Raw genomic sequence first — 21,065 nt, 5'->3', positions numbered from 1 at the left:
AAATGGATGATGCTGTATCAGTTTGGAAGACCACACATAATATGTGCAACCTCCGAGGTAAGGAGGAAACGGGCATCCGACTCGGGAATGGTGGAGAATACTTGACCGTCAATGGAATGCGAGGCTTCCAGGTCCAGAGGTTATGATTCGTGACGAGCTTGTGCGTCAGCTGGAAGTGTGGCATCTATGTGATATTTCTGCGAAGCCTGAAACACCACGGCGATATGGCCCATTCGGCTGCAAGCTTACTTCTTGCTCGCCGGTGGGGGCACTCTGACTATTGGTGAGTCCAGAAACATTCTGGACAAGATGGAAGCTGGGTGAAAGTCTTCCTTCACAGGATGGACCAATGGATCAACGAGACTTCTGCTCGGCACTAGGCAACTGACGAGATGTGCAAACAGCGGGATCAAGACGCGGTTGTTGTAGCCGGTGAGATTATTCAAACACGCAAATGATCGGCAGACAGGTGTTGAGGGATGGATCCTGTAACTTCAAAATATCAGCCCGTAGACCCTCATCTGGTGCGTGAAACACCACCATATCGCAAATCAACGAAGAGGCATAAGACTGCTTGCAGGCAATGTTGGTGTCTGACCTAGTGACTTTTGACAAGAAAAGACACTCTGATGGGCGGAGGTGGCATATATTTGTGCATCAAAGTACTCAAAAAGGCAGCCCTTAATATGGATAAATGAGAGATCACGAGGGGACTGCTCAGGGTTCAATTGTTGAACCAAACGATACACCTGTGGTCCAACTGTTGCTAAAAAAAGCCTGACTTTGATTTTCGTCTTGGATCACATGTACCATTAAATGTTGTTCCAACCGTTTGACATAATTTGACCATGCTTTGACAGACCTATCGAAAGCCAGAAACATTGGTGGAGCGAGGTGCCAAGTGTTCAATTTACCTGCAGTGGAATAGACTCTATGGCCTACCTCTTGCAATGCTGGGGAGTTAGGGCAGAATTCTGACCTTGTGAGTGTTGCCTGAATCTGCTGTAGATTTTCCATCAAGGACTGAAGAAGTTCCTCTGAGGATGCCATTTCGTTTGAAAATGAAAGTTTTATTCTAATCATCAATAACTGTAATGTCCTGTGGTCAGCAGGAAAAAGCTAACAGTCAATTTGAACATACATTATTTTAATTAAAGATAAATGCCTTCTTGTCATACACTAAGTTTTAAAGGGAAGAACAACAAGAAAACTCCACGACTCTTGTGCTCGCTAACCAGATAAGGAAACAAGACAATGGAAGAAAATACTGACCAAAATCTACTCTTCCAGTTACAAAATACAACGTGCTACTCCAATGCTATGGTGAGAGTATACAATGCTAGGGCCGGCGTAAGTACTGGCTGGAGCTGTTCCTAGCGGTAGGTAAACACTGCCATTCTGACTGTCCAGGCATGCTTATAAATTCAGGTCGGCAGAGTGCTACATGAGTCATTTGAGTTCTGATTGGTGGAACAGTGTCACATGTTTTCTGGTGAACTAGTTCCGCATTTATTTAGAAAGCCTGTTATTATTTATATCTGCTGGCGATGTTTCTCTCCGCACTTCTTGAAGGAGGTTGGCAACCCAACTTGCCTGTTGGTTGTGCATGCCCTCTAAATAAGGGGCTGCTGTGACGCCATCTATAATGTTCATTTCCTTCTTGATGATGTCATGTCCCAGGATGTGTACTGTCTTCATTACTCTCTCAGCGCCCCCCCCCCCCCCCCTTTCCTAGTCTTGGACAGCTTCAATGCCCATAATCCTTTTTTGGGGCGGTACAGTGATCACTGGTCATGGTAAAGACATGGAATCTTTAGTGGCACAGCTCAATCTTTGCCTTTTGAACTCTAGTGCTACCAAACACGTCAATTGGCACAAGGAACTTATTTGGTCATTGATCGCTCCTTTTGCAGCACTCGTCTTCTACCATTTATCCACTGGAGGGTCCATGATGACCTTTGTGGTAGTGACCACTTCCTAATCTTCCTCTCCCTCCCTTAGCATTGCCTCCCTGGAGCCCAGGACCCCTGCCCAGATGGGTTCCCCCTCAGGGGGCTCAGCATTTAGTTGCTGGGTACGGGCTTGGTGACCCCGGGGTCCCTGAGCTGGGGACTGGGAAGCGCCACCAGTCCTCAGTACCATAAGCTCTGAGCGTGTTTCATCAACCACCGTAAGGCGTGATGGTGAAATGTTGTACGGTACAGACCCGGGGATCTTGGCTTAACTGCCTGGGTCGCGAGAATGGTATAAACCTCTATAAAAAGCCCTCAATCTCAAGGTGTGCTGCGCACCGAGGAGATGCATGGCTGTTGAGGTAGTTGCTAGCGGGCGACCTCTGGGGAACCTGCCGCCCCCTGGTTGTATTAGGCTTACCCAGGCAAGCGGGGCTCTGTCTGTGGGTGGACATTCCTTCCCTTAGCTGCTCGTGGGACCACCATGAAATGAAATACGAATAGTGCGCAAGCACGAGTCTCTAAGAAAGGAAAGTTCAATGCTTTACAGTATGAAACCCAATCGTTCCCTTCCCCATCCACACCAGGAGAGGAACGGCAGTCGATGTATTCTCCTCGATTTCTAGTTTACAGCCGAACAGATGGGGACTCATTTGAGACCACAAAGCCTCACTTTTTCGTGGAAAATTTAGAGGACAAGTTTGGAGAAGTTGAGGGCATGTCTAAAATGAGGTCTGGAGCAGTCCTCATACAGACAGCATCCCCAGCACAGTCACGGGCATTGCTTGATTGTCACAAGCTCGGTGATATTGCAGTCTCCATTACGCCTCATAAGAGTCTCAGTATGGTTCAGGGGCTTATTTTTTTGTCGTGACCTGTTGTTGCAGTCTGACGATGAGCTCCATGCAAATCTGGAATGCCGCGGTGTGCACTTTGTACGACGTGTCTTCAGGGGACCTAAAGATAGTAGGGTCTACATCTGCATCTACATTTATACTCCGCAAGCCACCCAACGGTGTGTGGCAGAGGGCACTTTACGTGCCACTGTCATTACCTCCCTTTCCTGTTCCAGTCGCGTATGGTTCGCGGGAAGAACGACTGTCTGAAAGCCTCCATGCGCGCTCTAATCTTTCTAATTTTACATTCGTGATCTCCTCGGGAGGTATAAGTAGGGGGAAGCAATATATTCTATACCTCATCCAGAAACGCACCCTCTCGAAACCTGGCGAGCAAGCTACATCGCGATGCAGAGCGCCTCTCTTGCAGAGTCTGCCACTTGAGTTTGTTAAACATCTCCGTAACGCTATCACGGTTATCAAATAACCCTGTGACAAAATGCGCCGCTCTTCTTTGGATCTTCTCTATCTCCTCTGTCAACCCGATCTGGTACGGATCCCACACTGATGAGCAATACTCAAGTATAGGTCGAACGAGTGTTTTGTAAGCCACATCCTTTGTTGATGGACTACATTTTCTAAGGACTCTCCCAATGAATCTCAACCTGGTACCCGCCTTACCAACAATTAATTTTATATGATCATTCCACTTCAAATCGTTCCGCACGCATACTCCCAGATATTTTACAGAAGTAACTGCTACCGGTGTTTGTTCCGCTATCATATAATCATACAATAAAGGATCCTTCTTTCTATGTATTCGCAATACATTACATTTGTCTATGTTAAGCCACCGGCACCTTCATCTTGGCTTTCGAGGGATACACCCTGCCCAAGAGGGTCAAGGTGATGATATATCAATGTGATGTTAAGCCTTACGTCTGTCCTCCCATGCGCTGCTTTAAGTGCTGGAGGTTTGGGCACATGTCATAGAGATGTGACGCCAACCCTACCTGTCGGGATTGTGGACGTGCCTCCCACCCCAACGTCCCGTGTTTGCCGCCCCCTGTTTGTGTCAACTGCAGACAGAAACATTCACCTTGCTCGGCAGACTGTGCGGTTTATCAAAAAGAACCTAAGATTATGGAGAATAAGACCTTGGACAGGCTCGCTTACACAGAGGCCAAACGCAAGTACGACCGACTTCACTTTATGCGCATTTCATCGATGTTTGCTGCAGCAGCTTCGATGTCGTCATCCCTGGCGACAAGCCCCCGAGCTCAGCCACTTTTTGTGAGCCCTCCAGCCCGGCCGTCTATTCCTGCCCCCCCAGGTAGTTGGGGAACACCCTCTTCTGTTGCCCCCCTGTTATCAACATCGGGAGTAACAACCTCTCCTTCTTTGGAGACTTCAGTCCCCACCTCTGAGCCGGAGAAGTGCCCGCCTCCGGCTCCCCTCGCACGGAAGGGATCGCTTGGTGCCCTCCCTTCCACGGTTACTGCCCCTCCAGATTTCAGCCAGTGGCTGAAAAAGCCACCACCTGAGGGCCGTAGGGCTTCCAGGTCTTCCTCGGTCCATGAGACTGGGTCGGAAAAGCCCACCCAGCCTGATAAACCGAAGGACAAACGGGACCCTACCAAACAGAAGAAAAAGCAAAAGGAGGAGGTCATAGAGACAGAAAAGGAGCTCAACACAGCACCTGAAGATGATGTGGAGAATCTAGCACCCACTGAGGAGCTAGATGTTGCTCGACCCACAACTCATATGGAGGTTGATCAGGCTACTTTGTAATCGGTGGCGGCGAGCACTTCTAAGGCGTAACCTATTACCCCCACCCCCTCCCCCCAGGTTCTCTCATGTCTTCACAGTCGGATACCATTGTCCTTCAATGGAATTGCCATGGTTTTTTCTACCACCTTGCTGAGTAGAAACAGCTTTTGTGCCGCTTCCTTGCCACTTGTCTGGCCCTACAGGAAACCTGGTTTCCTGTTCGGCGGACCCCCTCCCTCTGTGGCTACTGGGGTTACTATAAGAACCGCGTAGAATATGACAGGGTGTCTGACGGTGTCTGTGTTTATGTTCTTGCCACTGTTCCTAGTGCCCCAGAGCCAATTCACACGGCTCTCGAGGCTGTGGCTGTTCGAATCCGGGCAGGAATGGAGCTTCCCATCTGTTCACTCTACCTTCCCCCAGATGAGGTTGTCCCTCTTGCCGACCTAGCTGCCGTGTTCGCCCAGCTCCCCCCCGCCATTCCTCCTTTTGGGGGACTTTAATGCCCACCACCCTTTATGGGGTGGGGCCCATATCTCGGCCCAGGGTAGGAACGTTGAGCCTCTCTTGGCACAGCAGGACATTTGCCTCCTTAACACTGGTGCTCCCACATATTTTAGCTTGGCTCATGGCACATACTCGGCCATTGACCTCTCTCTTAGTAGCCCTGGTCTTCTTCCATACCTCAGTTGGAGGATTCACGACGACCTCTGTGGTAGCGACCACTTTCCTATCCTGGTTTCTCTTCTTCAGTCCCAACCCCCTGACCAGCTGCCACGATGGTCTCTTCGTGGAGCTGATTGGGCAGCCTACACCTTAGCTGCTATGGCCATTGCTCCACTTCCTGGTGACATTGATTTGGCAGTGGACGAGGTCACTATGGCCATTGTTTCTGCTGCCGAGGCAACTGTCCCCTGCTCTTAAAGTACCCTAAGGCGTAAGTCAGTCCCTTGGTGGACACCAGAGATTGCAGAAGCTGTCCGGGACCGCCGGCGAGCCTTGCAACGACACCGGCATCATCCTTCCCTAGATAATTTGGTTGCCTTTAAACGGCTGTAGGCCCGGGCTTGGCGGTTAATCCGACGGAGCAAACAGGACTGCTGGGAACGATATGTTGCCACCATAGGTTCTCGCACCTCCCCATGTCGGGCGTGGTCGCGGGTTTGGCGCATTTTTGGCTTTCGCCCTCATGCGTCTGTCCCTTGCCTTTCTCTTTGGGGTACACTTTGTACTGACCCAATCGCCATCGCCAAACATCTGGCAGAGTACTTCGCTAGTATTTCTGTGACAGTAGGCTACAGTGCAGAATTCCGCGCCATTAAAGAGCAGGCTGAGCGTATGCAGTTGTCATTTCGCACGCACCGTTGGGAACGATACAATGCCCCATTTAGTGAATGGGAGTTCCAAAGTGCCCTTACAGCTTGCCCCGATACCTCTCCAGGTCCAGACCAAATTCACAACCAGTATCTTCACCATCTCTCGGCGCACTGTCAGGGTGAATTACTCGCCCTGTTTAACCGCATCTGGACGGAGGGCGTTTTCCAACTCATTGGCAGGTTAGCGTTACCATCCCGGTGCTAAAACCTGGTGCAGATCCGCTGGTGGTTGATAGTTATCACCCTATCAGCCTTACCAACGTTATGTGCAAACTCCCGGAACCGATGGTGAGTCGGCGGCTCATGTGGATCCTCAAAGCTCGGGGCCTTGTAGCCCAGCAACAGGGGGGCTTCCGTCGGCCGCTCAGCGATCGACAATTTAGTCTCACTAGAGTTGGCTATTTGTACAGCTTTTACTTGGCGAGAACATCTAGTTGCTCTTTTTCTTTGATCTTCAGAAGGCGTACGATACCACCTGGTGCCACCATATCCTTGCTATGCTGCACGAATGGGGCTTACGGGGCCCACTTCAGATTTTTCTACAGAATTTTCTCTCCAATCGCTCCTTTCGGGTTAGAGTTGGCACTTATTTTAGCTCTGCTCCTATTTAGGAGAACGCTGTCCCGCAGGGCTCAGTTCTTAGTGTTCCCCTCTTTTTGGTGGTGATTAATGGTCTTGCGGTTGCGGTCAGCTCATCGATCTGTTCCTCTCTATATGCCGATGACTTTTGTCTTTATTACAGTTCCCCAAGCATCAGTGTCACTGAATGGCGGCTGCAGAGAGCTATCCATAAGGTACAATTTTGGGCATCCAACCAAGGTTTTTCAGTTCTCAGCCTCTAAGACCCGTGTGATGCATTTCTGTCGTCGTCGAACGGTCCACCTCCATCCAGAGCTCTACCTTGCCAATGAACTCCTTCGTATTGAGGAGACGCATCGCTTCCTTGGCATGCTGTTTGATGCTCAGCTCACTTGGACACCTCATCTTCGTGAGCTTAAACAATGGTGCTGGCGGCACCTCAACATCCTTCGCTTCCTCAGCCACACCGTTTGGGGGGTTGCACGAACAACCTTCCTACTGCTCTATAAGGCCTTACTCCAGTCCCATCTCGACTACGGGAGCATGGTGTACGACTCAGCAGCACCTTCAACGTTGCAGATCCTCGACCCGATTGTCCATTGTGGCGTCAGACTGGCGACAGGTGCCTTCCGCACTAGTCTGATGACTAGCCTTCTTGTAGAAGCTGGAATCCCTCCCCTGCGATTCCGCTGACAACAGTTGCTTGCGTCGTACATCGCCCGCATCCATGGCTCACCCGACCACCCAAACCGCAGGCTCCTTTTTCCATCTTCTGCACTCCCCTCCTCACGACGGCGGCCTAGGTCGGGTCTCCCGATCGCAGCCTGCATTCATTCCCTTCTCTCGACACTAGAGTCCTTTCCCCTTCCTCCATCCTTCCGGCCCTCTTCTTCTACCCCTCCTAGGTCCCTCCCTCACTTGCAGCTTTGCTTGGATTTGTCATGTGACTCAAAGTCCTCTGTTCCACCTGCCAGTCTTCATCAACAGTTCCTGGCTCTTCTTGCCTCGTTTCGCGATGCAGATGTAGTCTACCCCGATGGTTCTGTGGTCGATGGACGCACTGGGTTTGCTTTCATCCACGGCGACTATGTTGAGCAGCATTCCCTGCCTCGTGAGAGCAGTGTTTTCACTGCGGAGCTGGTTGCTCTTTATCGTGCTCTCACCTTTCCTCCTGCCCTGGGGAGTCATTTGTCATATGCAGTGACTCCCTGAGTGGATTGCAAGCACTCGACCAGTGTTTCTCTCGGGACCCTTTGGTGTGCGGTATTCAAGATGCTGTTTCTGCTCTCGCCGAGTATGGTCGTTCAGCGACATTTGTGTGGACCCCGGGCCACATCGGCATTCCAGGAAATGAATGTGTTGATCGGTTGGCCAAGCAGGCCACCCCTGGAGTTTGGTCTCATGGAAAGAGACCTCTGGTCAGCCCTACATCGCAAGGTCCGCAATGTCTGGAGCTCTGTATGGTCGGTCTTGAACACGCCAAATAAGCTCCGCATGGTCAAGTTGTCCACGGCCGTATGGAACTCATCCTTGAGGGCCACGCGTAGGGACTCAGTTGTTCTCTGCCGTCTCCGAATTGTACATACGCGGTTGACCCACAGCTATCTCCTTCATCGTGATAACCCGCCCAAGTGTCACTGTGATGCAGGGCTGACAGTGGTCCATCTTCTGATGGACTGCACCCTTTTAGCCCCCTTGCGGCAGTCCTTTAATTTACCAGCTGCACTTTCTTTAATTCTCGGTGACGATGCCTCTGTAGCTGACTCAGTTTTACGTTTTATCCGTGCAGCTGGGTTTTATCTCTCGCTCTAGTGTGGGCACTCTCGCATGATTTCTCAGGCTACACGCACTCCAGCAACTTTTAAATGTGACTTGGATACCAAAATAGTGTCTTTTATGGTAACAAGTTGTGTTGGTACCTCAATCAACACTTTCCAGCTGGAGGTTCTTCGTTTGTAGTTGAGTGGTTGACCTTTTACCCGATCCATCGACCACTGTAGTCTGTTTTACTCTTGTCAACTATTTGCTCTGCTCCTTTTAAGTGTCCTCTATTTTGTGTTATTGCGGTGTTCATTTTAACTCTGTACCCCTTGGTGTTCCCTCCCTCTGGGTGCATAGGTTATGCTTTTACTGTATAGGCCTTTTACAAGTATGTCTGTTTTTAACTTGGGACTGATGACCTCGATGTTTAACCCCCATCAAACCCCAAAACCAACCAGCCACCCAGATGGGTTCTCTGTAATGCTGACTGAGATGGGTTCACCTCTGCTGTCGTCCTTATCTCCCCATCATAAGGCGGTATCGATGTGGCTGTTTAGCATGCAACAGCAACCATTCTGTTGACAGCCAACAAAACCATCCCCATTTCCTCAGGATCCCACCGAGACTGTACCGTGGTGGGCCCTGGAGATCGCTACAGCCATTAGAGATTGTAGGCAGGCTCTCTAACACCATAAGCAGCACCCTACACTGGAGCACCTTGTTGCCTTTAAACAACTCCGTGCCTGTATCTGCTACCGCATGAATGACGAGAGCAAGAATCCTGGAAACACTATGTTTCCGCCATTGGCTCTTGTATCTCTCCATCACAGATATGGGCAAAGATCAGATGCCTTTATGGCTTCCAGTCCCTTGCAGGTGTATCAAGTATTTCCTTAGATAGTGCCATTTCTGCTGATCGCAACACTTGCCAAACAGTTTGCTGTGCATTATGCTCGTGCATTTGCACCTGTGAACTAATGTCTCAACTTTAAGCTCATTAATCAGTGAATGGAGTGAATGTGCTTATGTCTTGCTACCCACCACCTGTAGCCATATAATGTTCCATTAAGTGAATAGGAACTCTCCAGTGGCCTAGTCCATTGCCGTGATGTGGCATCAGGGCCAGACAGCATCCACAACCAAATGCTGAAACATCTCTCAGGGGATTGTCAGCATTACATTCTTTGCCTTCTTTAATTGGATCTGGAATGAGGGTGAGTTCCCATCTCAGTGATAAGACATTGCGATAGTTCCGGTACTGAACTGGGTACAAATCCCCTAGAGATGACATTTATCACCCAATCAGCCCTGTCGACGTTCTCTGTAAGTTGCTTGAATGCGTGGTGAGCAAGCGGCTGTGTTGGCTCCTTGAGTATCAGGGCCTTTTGGCTGCATCTCAGGGCAGTTTTTGCAAAGAACGCTCCACTGCTGATAATGTAATTCACCTGGGGTCCAACATCCAGATGGCCTTTGCATGTTGTCAGCATCTCATCATTGTCTTTTTCAACCCCCAGAAGGCCTATGACACGACATGGTGTCACCACATCCTTACTACATTACATGAGTGGGGTCCCTGGTGTCCAATCCTGATTATTGTCAAGAAATTCCTGTTGAACTGTACACTCCAAGATGAAGTGGGTGTTTCACTCATTCCGGTGGGTGCGTCACTCAGAACGGTCTGCCCTGATCTTCCCAGACAAACTGAGGACAATTAAGGAGAGCACAACCTGCGTGCTTCTTCCAGGGAATCCACTGTCCTCTGTTGACTTTGCAATGGCCACACGTGGCTGTCCCATGGCCACATTCTGTGGTGTGAGGATTCCTCTCACAGCGGATGTGGAGTCCGCCTGTTAGTGGCCCACTTACCCATAGACTGTCCTAATGTGGCTGCATTGATGAGGCATCTTAATCACCATGGCAAGCTAACTCTGGTGCTAGCAGATGACACTGAAGTGGCTGATCTGGTGATACATTTTGCCTGCAAAGGTGGTTTCTATTAATTCCTGTAAGGTAGAGTTTTATGGCATCATTGACTGTCTGAGGGTTTAGTGGGGCACCCTTCTCCTGTTCCTCCCCTCCAATCCCCCCGGTGTCCCTTGTTGGCCCTTGCTCGGTGGCCCATTGTTGGCCTGTACCCTCTCCATCTTTTTGTTCTCTTTATTCTTTTTTGTTCTTGGTTTTAATGCCTTGTCTTGACTGATCTTTTAACAACTTGTCTGTGCTGTCTTTTTTCTGGGCTTTTGTATGTTTTTTTTTTATTGTGTTAGTTACACTTAGGCTCCCCGGGATTTACCTTTTGCCTCCTTCCTTCGACGACCGCTCCTGGTTTGCCAGTTAACGGATAAAGGGACTGATGACCATGCTGTTCAGTGTAGTCCCTTTCACTCCAAACTAGCCAACCACCCTTTGACACTGGAGAGACCATTGTGACACTTTTTCAGTTACAAGCCATATGTCCAGTGGATACACATTGTGTGTCCTTAATGCAGTGGTTTCCATTGCCTTCCATGTCCTGATGCCATCTATCTTTGCTGATTGTTCCACCTTTAAGGGGCAGTTTCCCGCCCCCAAGAGGAGGATGATTTCTCAAAGCTCTGTCCACTCCTGCACTCTCTTTGACAAGGCCATTGGCAGAACATGGGTGACTCCTTGCACCAAAAGTCTTCCATTTTGTTTACTAGTCAAGAATGCTGCCCCTAACCACAAGTAAACTGATTATAACAGTATAATACACTAAATAAAATTTCCATTCTTAGGGCAGTCAGACTGTTTACCATTCCATTTTAAAGGCTAGGTATAGATTATTTTTCGTAAGAGTTGTAAATGCAAGACTCTTTGAGTATACCATTGTAGCCTACTGCCTCACAGTCTGTTTTGGTATATAGGGAAGTCTGTAATATGCAGCCTGTTTGGAAATATTTGTACATAGGTTTTACACTCTGATGATTAAATAGAATAATAAGTAGTTACATAATAAGCACAATACTTTGTTTCATGTTTCATGCTTGTCATCTTTTTTCATTCATTCACTAGCACCTTTGATCTGACATATACTAGTAATATGTTACTTTATTTTTCAGTCGTTATATGAGAAATGAATGTCTAAATCATAAATATTCACATGATGCCTTACTCGCCATCAGTCGTCTCATTGCAAACATAGGTAACAAGATGCAAGTATGCACCCAACGCTATGATCGACGACCGTATGGAGTGGGTCTTCTTGTTGCTGGTTATGACGTAAGTTCATTAATTACACACTTTCTGTCTTTGGCTAATGTTCCAGTTTAGTACTTTCTTTTAAAATTTGTGGGAAATGAGAATAGCCTAACTACTCACATATTTCAAACCTTTTTAAAAAATCTGAATTCTCATATGACTCTTGAATTACAGTCCTAATTTAATAAATTTGGAATCTGGAGAACCACGGTGTTCCTTGGGAATTGAAATTTTGAATAAAACCAGACCATGACGCTTGGGTAAAGCTCGAGCAGCCACCTACACTTGCACCATGACACATATGTTGCTGCCACCTGTCATTTTAGCTCATGGGAATTAAGATGACAGAGTAAAAGAAGTTGCTTCTCACCTTATAGAAGAGATGCTGAGTTGCAGATAGGCACAACAAAAAGGCTGTCACAAAATAAACTTTTGGCCAACGAGGCCTTTGTCAAAAATAGCCTCCCCCCCCCCCCCCCCCCCCCCCCCACACACACACACACACACACACACACACACACACACACAGTCCATGGCAGCTGAAGACATAAATGGAGGAAGTTTGCCAACGCAGTGTGTGGTCAGTGTGTCGACGGTTATTTTCAGCTGGCACAGTCCCAGTAGTTTGTATTTTTGTGTTGATAATAATTAAATGCATTGAAGAAATTGATAATAATACTGTTGTATAAGTTCTTAATTTCAGAATACTAGTAATGGACAGAGAATGGAGTAAGTTACTGCCATGGGTGATTGTTAACAGCTAATACATACCGCTGTGAAAGATTTGAACTTGAACTTATTACAAAGAACTTTGTATACACAAGTAAAAAATTGTGTTGGAATGAAGTTTTAAAGCTTGTATATATCTGTCCTGCATTTTCATTTCTGTTGTTAATTGAGAGCCTCTCACATGTGCTCTCTTGTCATTCAGTTTGCTTGTTCATTGTATTCAGCATTTTAGACCAATGAATTTGGTTTGTGTGAATGGGCATTATTAACTTTGAGAATAATTTCTCCCCATGTTAATCAAGCCTAATGTAAGATGACACAGCTATATCTTGTTGTGGTTTTCAGTACATGATTGATTTCTTGCAGCTCTCCATGAAAGTCTGTCCTATGCAAGTCTCTTCATCTCAACTACTACAACCTACATACATTTGAACACGTGTAGTGTGTTTAAACATTGGTTCCCCTTTATAGTTTTTATCCTCCACTATTTCATCACCATTCCACAATTGGTGATTCCCTGTCATCTCAGGATATATCATATCAACTGATCCCTTCTTTTAGTCAAATTGTGCCATAAATTTCTGTACTCCCAAGTTGGATTCAGTACCTCAATAGTTATCTTCTGGTCTTTCCATCTAATCAACTTTCTTCTTTAGCAACACATTTCAAAAACTGTTGTTATCTTATTGGATGAACTTCCATCCTCATTTCACTTCTGTGCAAAGTTACATTCCATAAATTTCTATTTAATGTTAATAAATTTCTCTCTTTCAGAGATTATTCTCTTGCTATTGTCAGTTTGCATTTTATATCCTCTATTTCTGCCATAATCAGTTACCTTTCTGTCATTTGCCACTGGCTGTCAAAGCAATTATAGCATCACAGTCTGACACACCCTAGGACATTGTAGTGGAATTGGCCAATAAAATAAAGGATGCTATGACACCAGCTCCTGCCAGCGCACTCACTGTGCAGTGTGACGCCAACTGTTTTGCATGCACATTACGACGCCTTGGTAGCCAAGATAGGTCTAGTGACGCAGCAGACCGGCGATCTCAATGTGACTCGAGCAATGACAGAAGCCGGAATCGATGCCATGCGCACAGCAGGTCATTGATGACCTATTCTGCAGCTGAACCTGAGTAGCAAGGTATCACCGGAAATTCGGGGAGCAAGTCAGATGCATGACCCCCTGCACTTACCAAATGGCAATGGTGGCGGTGAGTAGGCACCTCCTCCAATTGCTGATCAGTGCCTCAGCGCCTGCTTGTTACTGATTGATGATCCTGCTGGAAATATTTAATAGGCACTGCTCAGATTTGTTCATTTATACAAGGATTATGTTGCACAGGTAGCGACCACTTACATTATTCTGTCTGACTGCTGCACACAACTTGGTCATAACAATGTACGGCACCCTGTACCTGGAACTAGACCTGGGTTTAGGACGAGCCTTCGTGTGGGATTTTACTGTTGCAGACTATGCCGAACCTGTATCTGAGAGGACTTCCTCTCCTTTTGTAATTTATCTACTGCCAGATGTAAAGTATTCATGCCTAGTGAACACTATAGGCTTAACAGTGTCTGGATTTCAGTGGAACGCAGCCATTTGTACTGCAAAAGTAATACAGGTGGCAGACAGCAAGTATGTGGAGTTGCTAAATGAATTTCCAGCTCTGACATTACCCCTTAGTGCCGAAAGAGGTAAGGCAGGACATTGTCCACTACATAGAGATGACCGATGGTCCTCCCACATCTTGCAGACCACAACGTTTAGCTCCAGATCGTCTTAAAATTGCAAAAGCAGAGATTGACAGTATGATTCGTGAAGGTGTAATGTGACCTTCCAACAGCTTGTGGTTCTCACTGCTTCATTTTTTCCCAAAAAAGGATGGTACTTAGCAGCCTTATTTTGACTACAGAGCCCTGAATGCCAGAACAATACCTGACATATACCCAGTATCGCTGTTACATGACTACAACTACGTGTTGAGTGGTGCAGTTATTTTTAGTGTCCTGGACTGTACAAAAGTGTATACAAAGATCCCTGTAGCTGAACGAGACATTCCCAAGACAACAATCGTCACTGCTTTTGGCCTGAAGGCAAAAATATGATTTTTGGACTGGATGATATTTTATTTTTTCATCATCAGCAGACCAGCATTGGTAGCATTTAATGGAAGTGTTAAAGTGGTTGGAGCACTAAGGCATCGTCCTGAACATTGGCAAGTGTGTCTTTGGCCAGTCCTAAGTGGATTTCCTAGAGTGTAGGAAACAGCGGCAGGATTGCTACCACTGCCAGAGAAGGTGGAAGCCACCTTACAGATTTTACACCCAAATACAGCCAAGGAATTGTCAGTTCCTCAGTATGTTAAATGTTTATCACCATCATTTGCCACACTCTGCCAAGTTACAAGAACCATTAGTTGTAGGGCTCACTGGCCCAAAGAACAAGGGTAACTCACCTATAACATGGACTGATAGCATGTGTGTGGTGTTTGAAGCAGCCAAAAAGAGCATTGCAGAAACTGCACTACTGGTGCACCCTGACCCTACTGCACCATTGACACTAGTGTTGATGATGCTAGCCAGATGGCAACAAGGTGTGGTGACACATAGCAACCACTTTGCATTTTTCTTGCGGAAACTGTCGCCCTCACAAAAGCTGTTTACGAGGCCGTCAAGTACTTCAGACCTCACATGGAACCTAGAGACTTTATCTACAATGATCACAAACGGCTAACTTAGGCCTTTCACCAGAACAGTATGAACTGTTCACATAGACAACTCAATTAGCTAATGTTCATCTCACAATTCAACACAGATGTCCGATATATCTCTGGTATCAACAATGTAGTGGCCGATTGTTTGTCACAAGTAGGAAGCATTCCTGGCATGATTGATTGCGCCAAACTCACCACTGCTCAACAGTTAGATCAAGAACTACAAGGATCGTTATTAGCAGGAACATCAGCATTGGATCTGAAACTTACCGAAATTCCAGTGAGCGATGTCTAGCTGTATTGTGACGTGACCACATCGAAACTGCGGCTGTTCCTACAAATTGCCATCAGACGTGACGCCTTCTATATGCTACATGACTTGTGCCAACCCAGTATTTGATCGACATCCCACCTAGTAATGAATCGTTGTGTGGGGCTGGGTATACAGGAAGGCTGTCGTGAATGGGGGAGGTTTTGTCTTAAATGCCAATGCAGCAATTTACACCACCCCATGCAAGCACCAATAGGGAACTTTCTGATCACGACAGCCCATTTGTTGCGTCCACAGAGACATTGCCGATCCATTGCCATTGGCTGATTGCCAATGCTACATACTTACGATAGACCATTGCGCCCACTGGTCGGAAGCTGCATCAATGGACAACATTACAGCAGAGTCTCTGGCTTTCCCCGTTGCGTGGTTTTGGGTGTCATACTTTGGCTGCTTGTTACACATCATGATGCACAGTGGACAACAATTTGAATCTGACCTGTTCAGACAACTTGTGAAGATTAGTGGCACAATTCACTCAAAAAAATGAGCTATCACCCAGCCAGTAAAGGGATGATCGAGAGATGACATCGCTCAGTCAAGGCAGCACTAATATGCTATGACACTACATGGACCAAGGCTCTTCCCATTTTACTACATGGCCTCAGAAAAACTTTCAAACCAGATCTAGATGCTTCTTTGATGGAATTGGTTTACAGCAAGAATTGAGGCTTCTGAGGGAATTTGTGGAAACAAATGCTCTGTTACTACCAAGGAGTGATAACCAGAATTTGTACACCAACTGCGAGAGCACGCGGTCCGAATCTGCCTACACCCAACCTGACAGACACAGTACAGCTACCACCTCCGTGCATCAAGGCTTGAAAACCTAGCCAAACATCATGTTACGTCTGGAAGGCATTGGACCATCGTTGCAGCCACTGTACTCGAGACTATACTGTGTAGTCGCAAGGAGAGACAAGACAATTGACATTTCAATTAACGGAAAGGTGACAACTGTTTGGGGGGTTAAACTGGCGTACGTCGTCCAAGAAGCAACAGTGCCAGAGCCTCCAAGACTATGGCATCACCCAACAGCTGCCTCATCACTGCCTTCACAGCTGCCAGTGCAGGTTACAGCAGCAGCGGACCTACTGACATGTATCTCAAGATCTGGTCTCCACATTCACTTTCCCGCCTCCTATTTGGAATAACACTCTGTTTCCATCATGGGGGCTGATGTTGCCACATCTTCCAGTTACATAGAGTTGTATTGCACATCGTCTACTTGTGTTTAGAAACAATCATGCTGTCAAACATTTCATGCCAGCCATCAGAGGTGCTGTGTTTTATATATATATGTGTGTTTTGTTTTTGTTATTCTTTGATTGAGCTTTTTTATTGTTTTTTATCTTCTATGCTGGTAGTTAGTTCGTTTGTAGTTAAGAGATAATGTTGCTGGTGGTTGTCCCCCCCCCCCCCATTCCCCCTGCATTTTAAGTTCTTTTCAACTGCAAGCTCAGAACAATCGAACAGGCTGTGTATTCTTTGCTGTCTGCTGTGGCTGTGATCAATAAAGCTAATGTTAATATTGTTTGAAGGAGTTTTTGTGTAGTGTGCTCCTGTCAATTAGGTACACACAGGTTATAATGGTCGAATGACAGTCTGCCCAGCTTGTACCAACAATTATCCTTGTTTTATCGTCGGTTACATTCACTTTATAACCTCTTTTCAAGATAGTATCTATTATGTTCAACTGATATTCTGAGTCCTTTTCTGGGTGTAACAGAATTGCAATGTCACTGGCAGACCTCAAAGATTTTATTTCTTGTCCTGCACTTCTCTATTAAAATTCCTCCGTATTTTTCTTCAGTTTGTGCGAGCTACACATTGAATAGTCAGTGGGGATGGGCTACAACCATGTATCATTCCCTTCTCATTACAGCAGTAGAGGGCCGATGTACTGTGGTCCAATATACTGCAGATACAGGAACCATGCAGTTATGTGGTTTTTCTCTTGTATAAGTTACCCCTGAAATCTTAAAGCTCTTTACCCACAGAAAAACTAGTTGCAGCATTTCAGCACTCGAGGGCATAGGGGTTTCATGCTTTTATCAGCTTCTCAGAAGAATCATGTTTGTAACAGTAAAGTTCTACGCATTGTCCAGGAGACACTCGGCTGCCAATTGCTGCAATGCCAAAAGAGTCTTCAATGCTTCTCTGTCGCATTCTTTTAACAGGATTACTGCTACTGGCTCCATTGTCTTCAACTGAATGCCGAAGATTAATTTTTCTTTTCGATTTTTCTTGATCAGACGCTGCCTTCACAGTTTCTTCAAACTGTACATACTGCAGTAATTTCCTCTGGTTTATCATACGTTGTTTTATCTTGCGAATTGAATACAATTGATTGGATGTTTCACAATTTGATAATACTGCTTTATGTGAGTGTAACCTTTTATAAATACCTGTATGTCATTGTCTTTGTGACTGCAGACATTGTTTTTATTTTAGGATCAAGGACCACATATTTATCAGACATGCCCATCTGCAAATTTCTTTGACTGCAAGGCTATGGCAATAGGTTCACGATCCCAGAGCGCTCGTACGTATTTAGAGAAACATTTGGATGAATTTCTGGAATGTGACAATGATGAACTTATTAAACATGGATTACGTGCTCTCAGGGACACACTGCCAAATGAGGTAGAACTGAACAACAAGGTACGTCATGCATTTTAATTTTAGTATTAAACTAAAAAAAAAAATTCTTTTGTAGTCTTTTGCACACTAACATTATTATTATCATCCCTTTTGTAAACTACACTGTGCTTCAGCAGAGGCAATATTTTATGAACATTTGTTGTTTCCAGAATGTTTCAATAGCACTTGTCGGCAAAGGTACCGACTTCACAGTTTTCAGTGAAGAAGAGACTGGGCGTTATCTTGCCATGATTGAAGGTGAGGAGAGACGTACGGGGCAGCCACCGCCAGAGGAGCAGCCAGCGCCGAGTGGTGACACAGGCCCTGCACCTGATCCAGACCCTCAACCTGCTGTAGCAATGGACACTGAATAAGCTTTCAGCTGTTGTTTGATGTATGCATTTACAGCAGTAATATTGTGGAGTGAAAGTGTTACCCAATAGGGCCATGGCTGAAGTGAGAATGTGGATGCTACAGTCTGTATACTCAGGAACTATAATTTTAACTAAAATTTTGGAGTACTGTCTCCGGGGGTTTACTCTGTTAACTTATGTCTCCCTTAGTTAATGTTTTTATCTATGCCTTTTGTGGTATTTATTGTGTGTGATATTTAAGCCCATGTCATATCAAATTTACTGATTTTGCAAATACTTAAAGTAAGTATTTTAGTTTTTTTGCAGATACTTTTTGTAAATTTTCAAGTAATGTTTTATGACACAGTACCATTCTGAGTTGCACACATGACTGCTAGCAATGGCTGTTTCACAGCGAAGATTGAACTGTTCATGAAGTCCTCTGTATTACTGCAATGTAATAAACCAGTTGTATTTTTCAGATTGTTGCCTTTTCTTCACTACCTATATATGGATATATTCTCTCTCTCTCTCTCTCTCTCTCTCTCTCTCTCTCTCTGTGTGTGTGTGTGTGTGTGTGTGTGTGTGTGTGTGTGTGTGTGTGTGTGTGCGTGCGTGCACTCATGTTGTGCTCTCTCTCTCTCTCTCTCCTTTTTATTCTTGGTATCAATGTTTTCTGACTGCAGAGACATTTAGGATGTAAGAGTTCATCAGTATTAGAAAGTCATTGTGCCTGACTCGTATTATCTAAAATTACATGTCAACAAAAAACATTAGTCATCTCTGAGAGACATCATGCTAATAACTTGTAATACTGGCTTTATGTATGATAATATCGTCAATTCATTATGGAAGGGAGTCCACAAGTTTCTGCTGTTATATACAGCTAATGCCACTCGATTAGATCCCATAGAGCATCATAATTGTGGGGGTGTTAACAGCAATGTTTTAGATGCTATTCCAAATCGTTGCAGATATTTTCTATGGGATTAAAATCAGGTGCTTCAGCAGGCCAGTCAAGGTATGATAGAGCACCTGAGAATTTGTCAAACTGGGAACTTGTTTGTGCAGCCATGTGAATGTGACTCAGTCACCTTGGAACAAATGTATGCTCGCAATTTTTGGGTTGAAATTCATCTGCATTGACTGGCAGCAACAGTTCCTGGTTTGTAACAGATTGTCATTGACACTTGTTTCTGGTGGTTAGAAACTTCTTATGATCACTGTTGTTACGCTGTTGTATGGGGATGTGAACAGTACATCATTTTTTGTTGACGCAAACTATCTGCACTGTTATGCTAGTAAAATGGGCAACTTCATCCATGATGTGGTCAAAGACACATCCAAATAAAATAGCTTCTTTCACTTGTTTTGTCAAGTCCTTATGTTGACCTGTCTTACTTTGCTGATTACATAAAACCAACTGACATACACATCTCTTCATTGCCATCGTTGTAGAAGGTGAGGGAGGGGGGGGGGGGGCAACTGAGTTGATATTATCACTCAGCACTAGTTCTAAACTATTTACACTGCACCAAAGCAACCATTGTGCTTTTTTAAAGTGGTGGTTAGTATTTTATCTGGTCTGTTCATAGACAGAAAAAGAGACTGCAATAAGAAGTGAAACACTAGGATGGAAGAATGTATTTGAAGTGACTCATGCAATGGAAACCAGGAGTGAGTAGTAAAACACAGTAGTGTGACGAGAAAAAGTAAAATTATCAACAGGAAAAGCAAAGGTACTGTTACCTCAATAACTTGTGGTGAATACAGTTACAGGTTGCCAGCAAAATGTTCGACTGTAGTTTTATTTCTGATCCATTAGTGAAAATTTAATGTTTCTGATGCTTCTTTAAATGCCACTGCAAGTAATTTTGATCAATTGTTTGATTTAGGTGACCAGCTCAGTACAGTATACTAAAGATCAAGGTTTGGCTACAAAAAATCATTATTCATTACATACCTTACCCTATATCTCCTTCCACCCCCACCTCACTTCTCCCTGTAAGGTTATTTGATAATCCTTATACAGTGCCCAGAATAATGACTCAAAAGAATAAAAATAATGGAAATTTGCAATTCGAGCAATCCACAAAATAAGAGGAAAGCAGCCACACATCTATGGCGGATTGATTTGTGGAGTGAAGTCACCCGTAACAAAACAGCATTCACACTAGCTTTTGAGCATTAGCTCTATTTCCACAATAATACACACATTCAAACAATGGAAAATCCAGAATTGAACTGTCATGGTACACACAGACACCCAGATGCACATTACCATGGCCATGGGAAGACTCAAGAGTCCTGCCATGTCCACAGGAGTATGCGTTTGGGCAATGGCAGAATAAGAGGGGCAGAGGGAGTGGCCTGCCCTGGGTCTTTTGGTCCTAGAGGCTGATTTTTAATCAAATCCCAAACAAGGCCAAAACATGTTCAGTAAATAAGAGGGAGTTTGGTGTTAGAGACCCCATTATCAGGCCATGGTAGTTGTCTGTGGGTGAATTTTTCTAAAATGTTGCATGAAAATTAAAAACTGTAGAATGATAAGCACCATTAACATAAGATAAGACAAATTAGAACTCATAAGGAGATACATAGACAGTTGTTTTTTCTCACTTTATTTATGAATGGAACAGGAAATAAAATGACTAGTAGTGGTACAAGGTACCCTCTGCCTTGCACCATATGGTGGCTTGCAGAGTATGTATTCTATACCATCTACACAGGTGCAACATAAGTACAGAATTGGCAATATACAAGACAAATTGTGTTAGCTTGAGAATCCTCCTC

General features: G+C 45.3%; 1 protein-coding gene across 1 annotated transcript in view; it reads left to right on the top strand.

The window, feature by feature from the left end:
* Positions 1-18,753, top strand: part of LOC126095736 (proteasome subunit alpha type-1) — a 34,655-nt gene extending 15,902 nt beyond the window's left edge. Inside the window, exons 3-5 of the mRNA XM_049910504.1 lie at positions 11,355-11,514; positions 17,731-17,940; positions 18,090-18,753. Coding sequence (XP_049766461.1) covers positions 11,355-11,514; positions 17,731-17,940; positions 18,090-18,293 — 574 coding nt within the window. The 3' untranslated portion in view covers positions 18,294-18,753. The remainder of the gene's footprint in view (positions 1-11,354; positions 11,515-17,730; positions 17,941-18,089) is intronic.
* The last annotated feature ends 2,312 nt before the right edge of the window (positions 18,754-21,065 follow it).

This window comes from Schistocerca cancellata, chromosome 8, assembly GCF_023864275.1.
Source record: "Schistocerca cancellata isolate TAMUIC-IGC-003103 chromosome 8, iqSchCanc2.1, whole genome shotgun sequence".
NCBI classification, from domain to species: Eukaryota; Metazoa; Arthropoda; class Insecta; order Orthoptera; family Acrididae; genus Schistocerca; species Schistocerca cancellata.
This window is presented reverse-complemented; position numbering and strand designations above follow the sequence as displayed.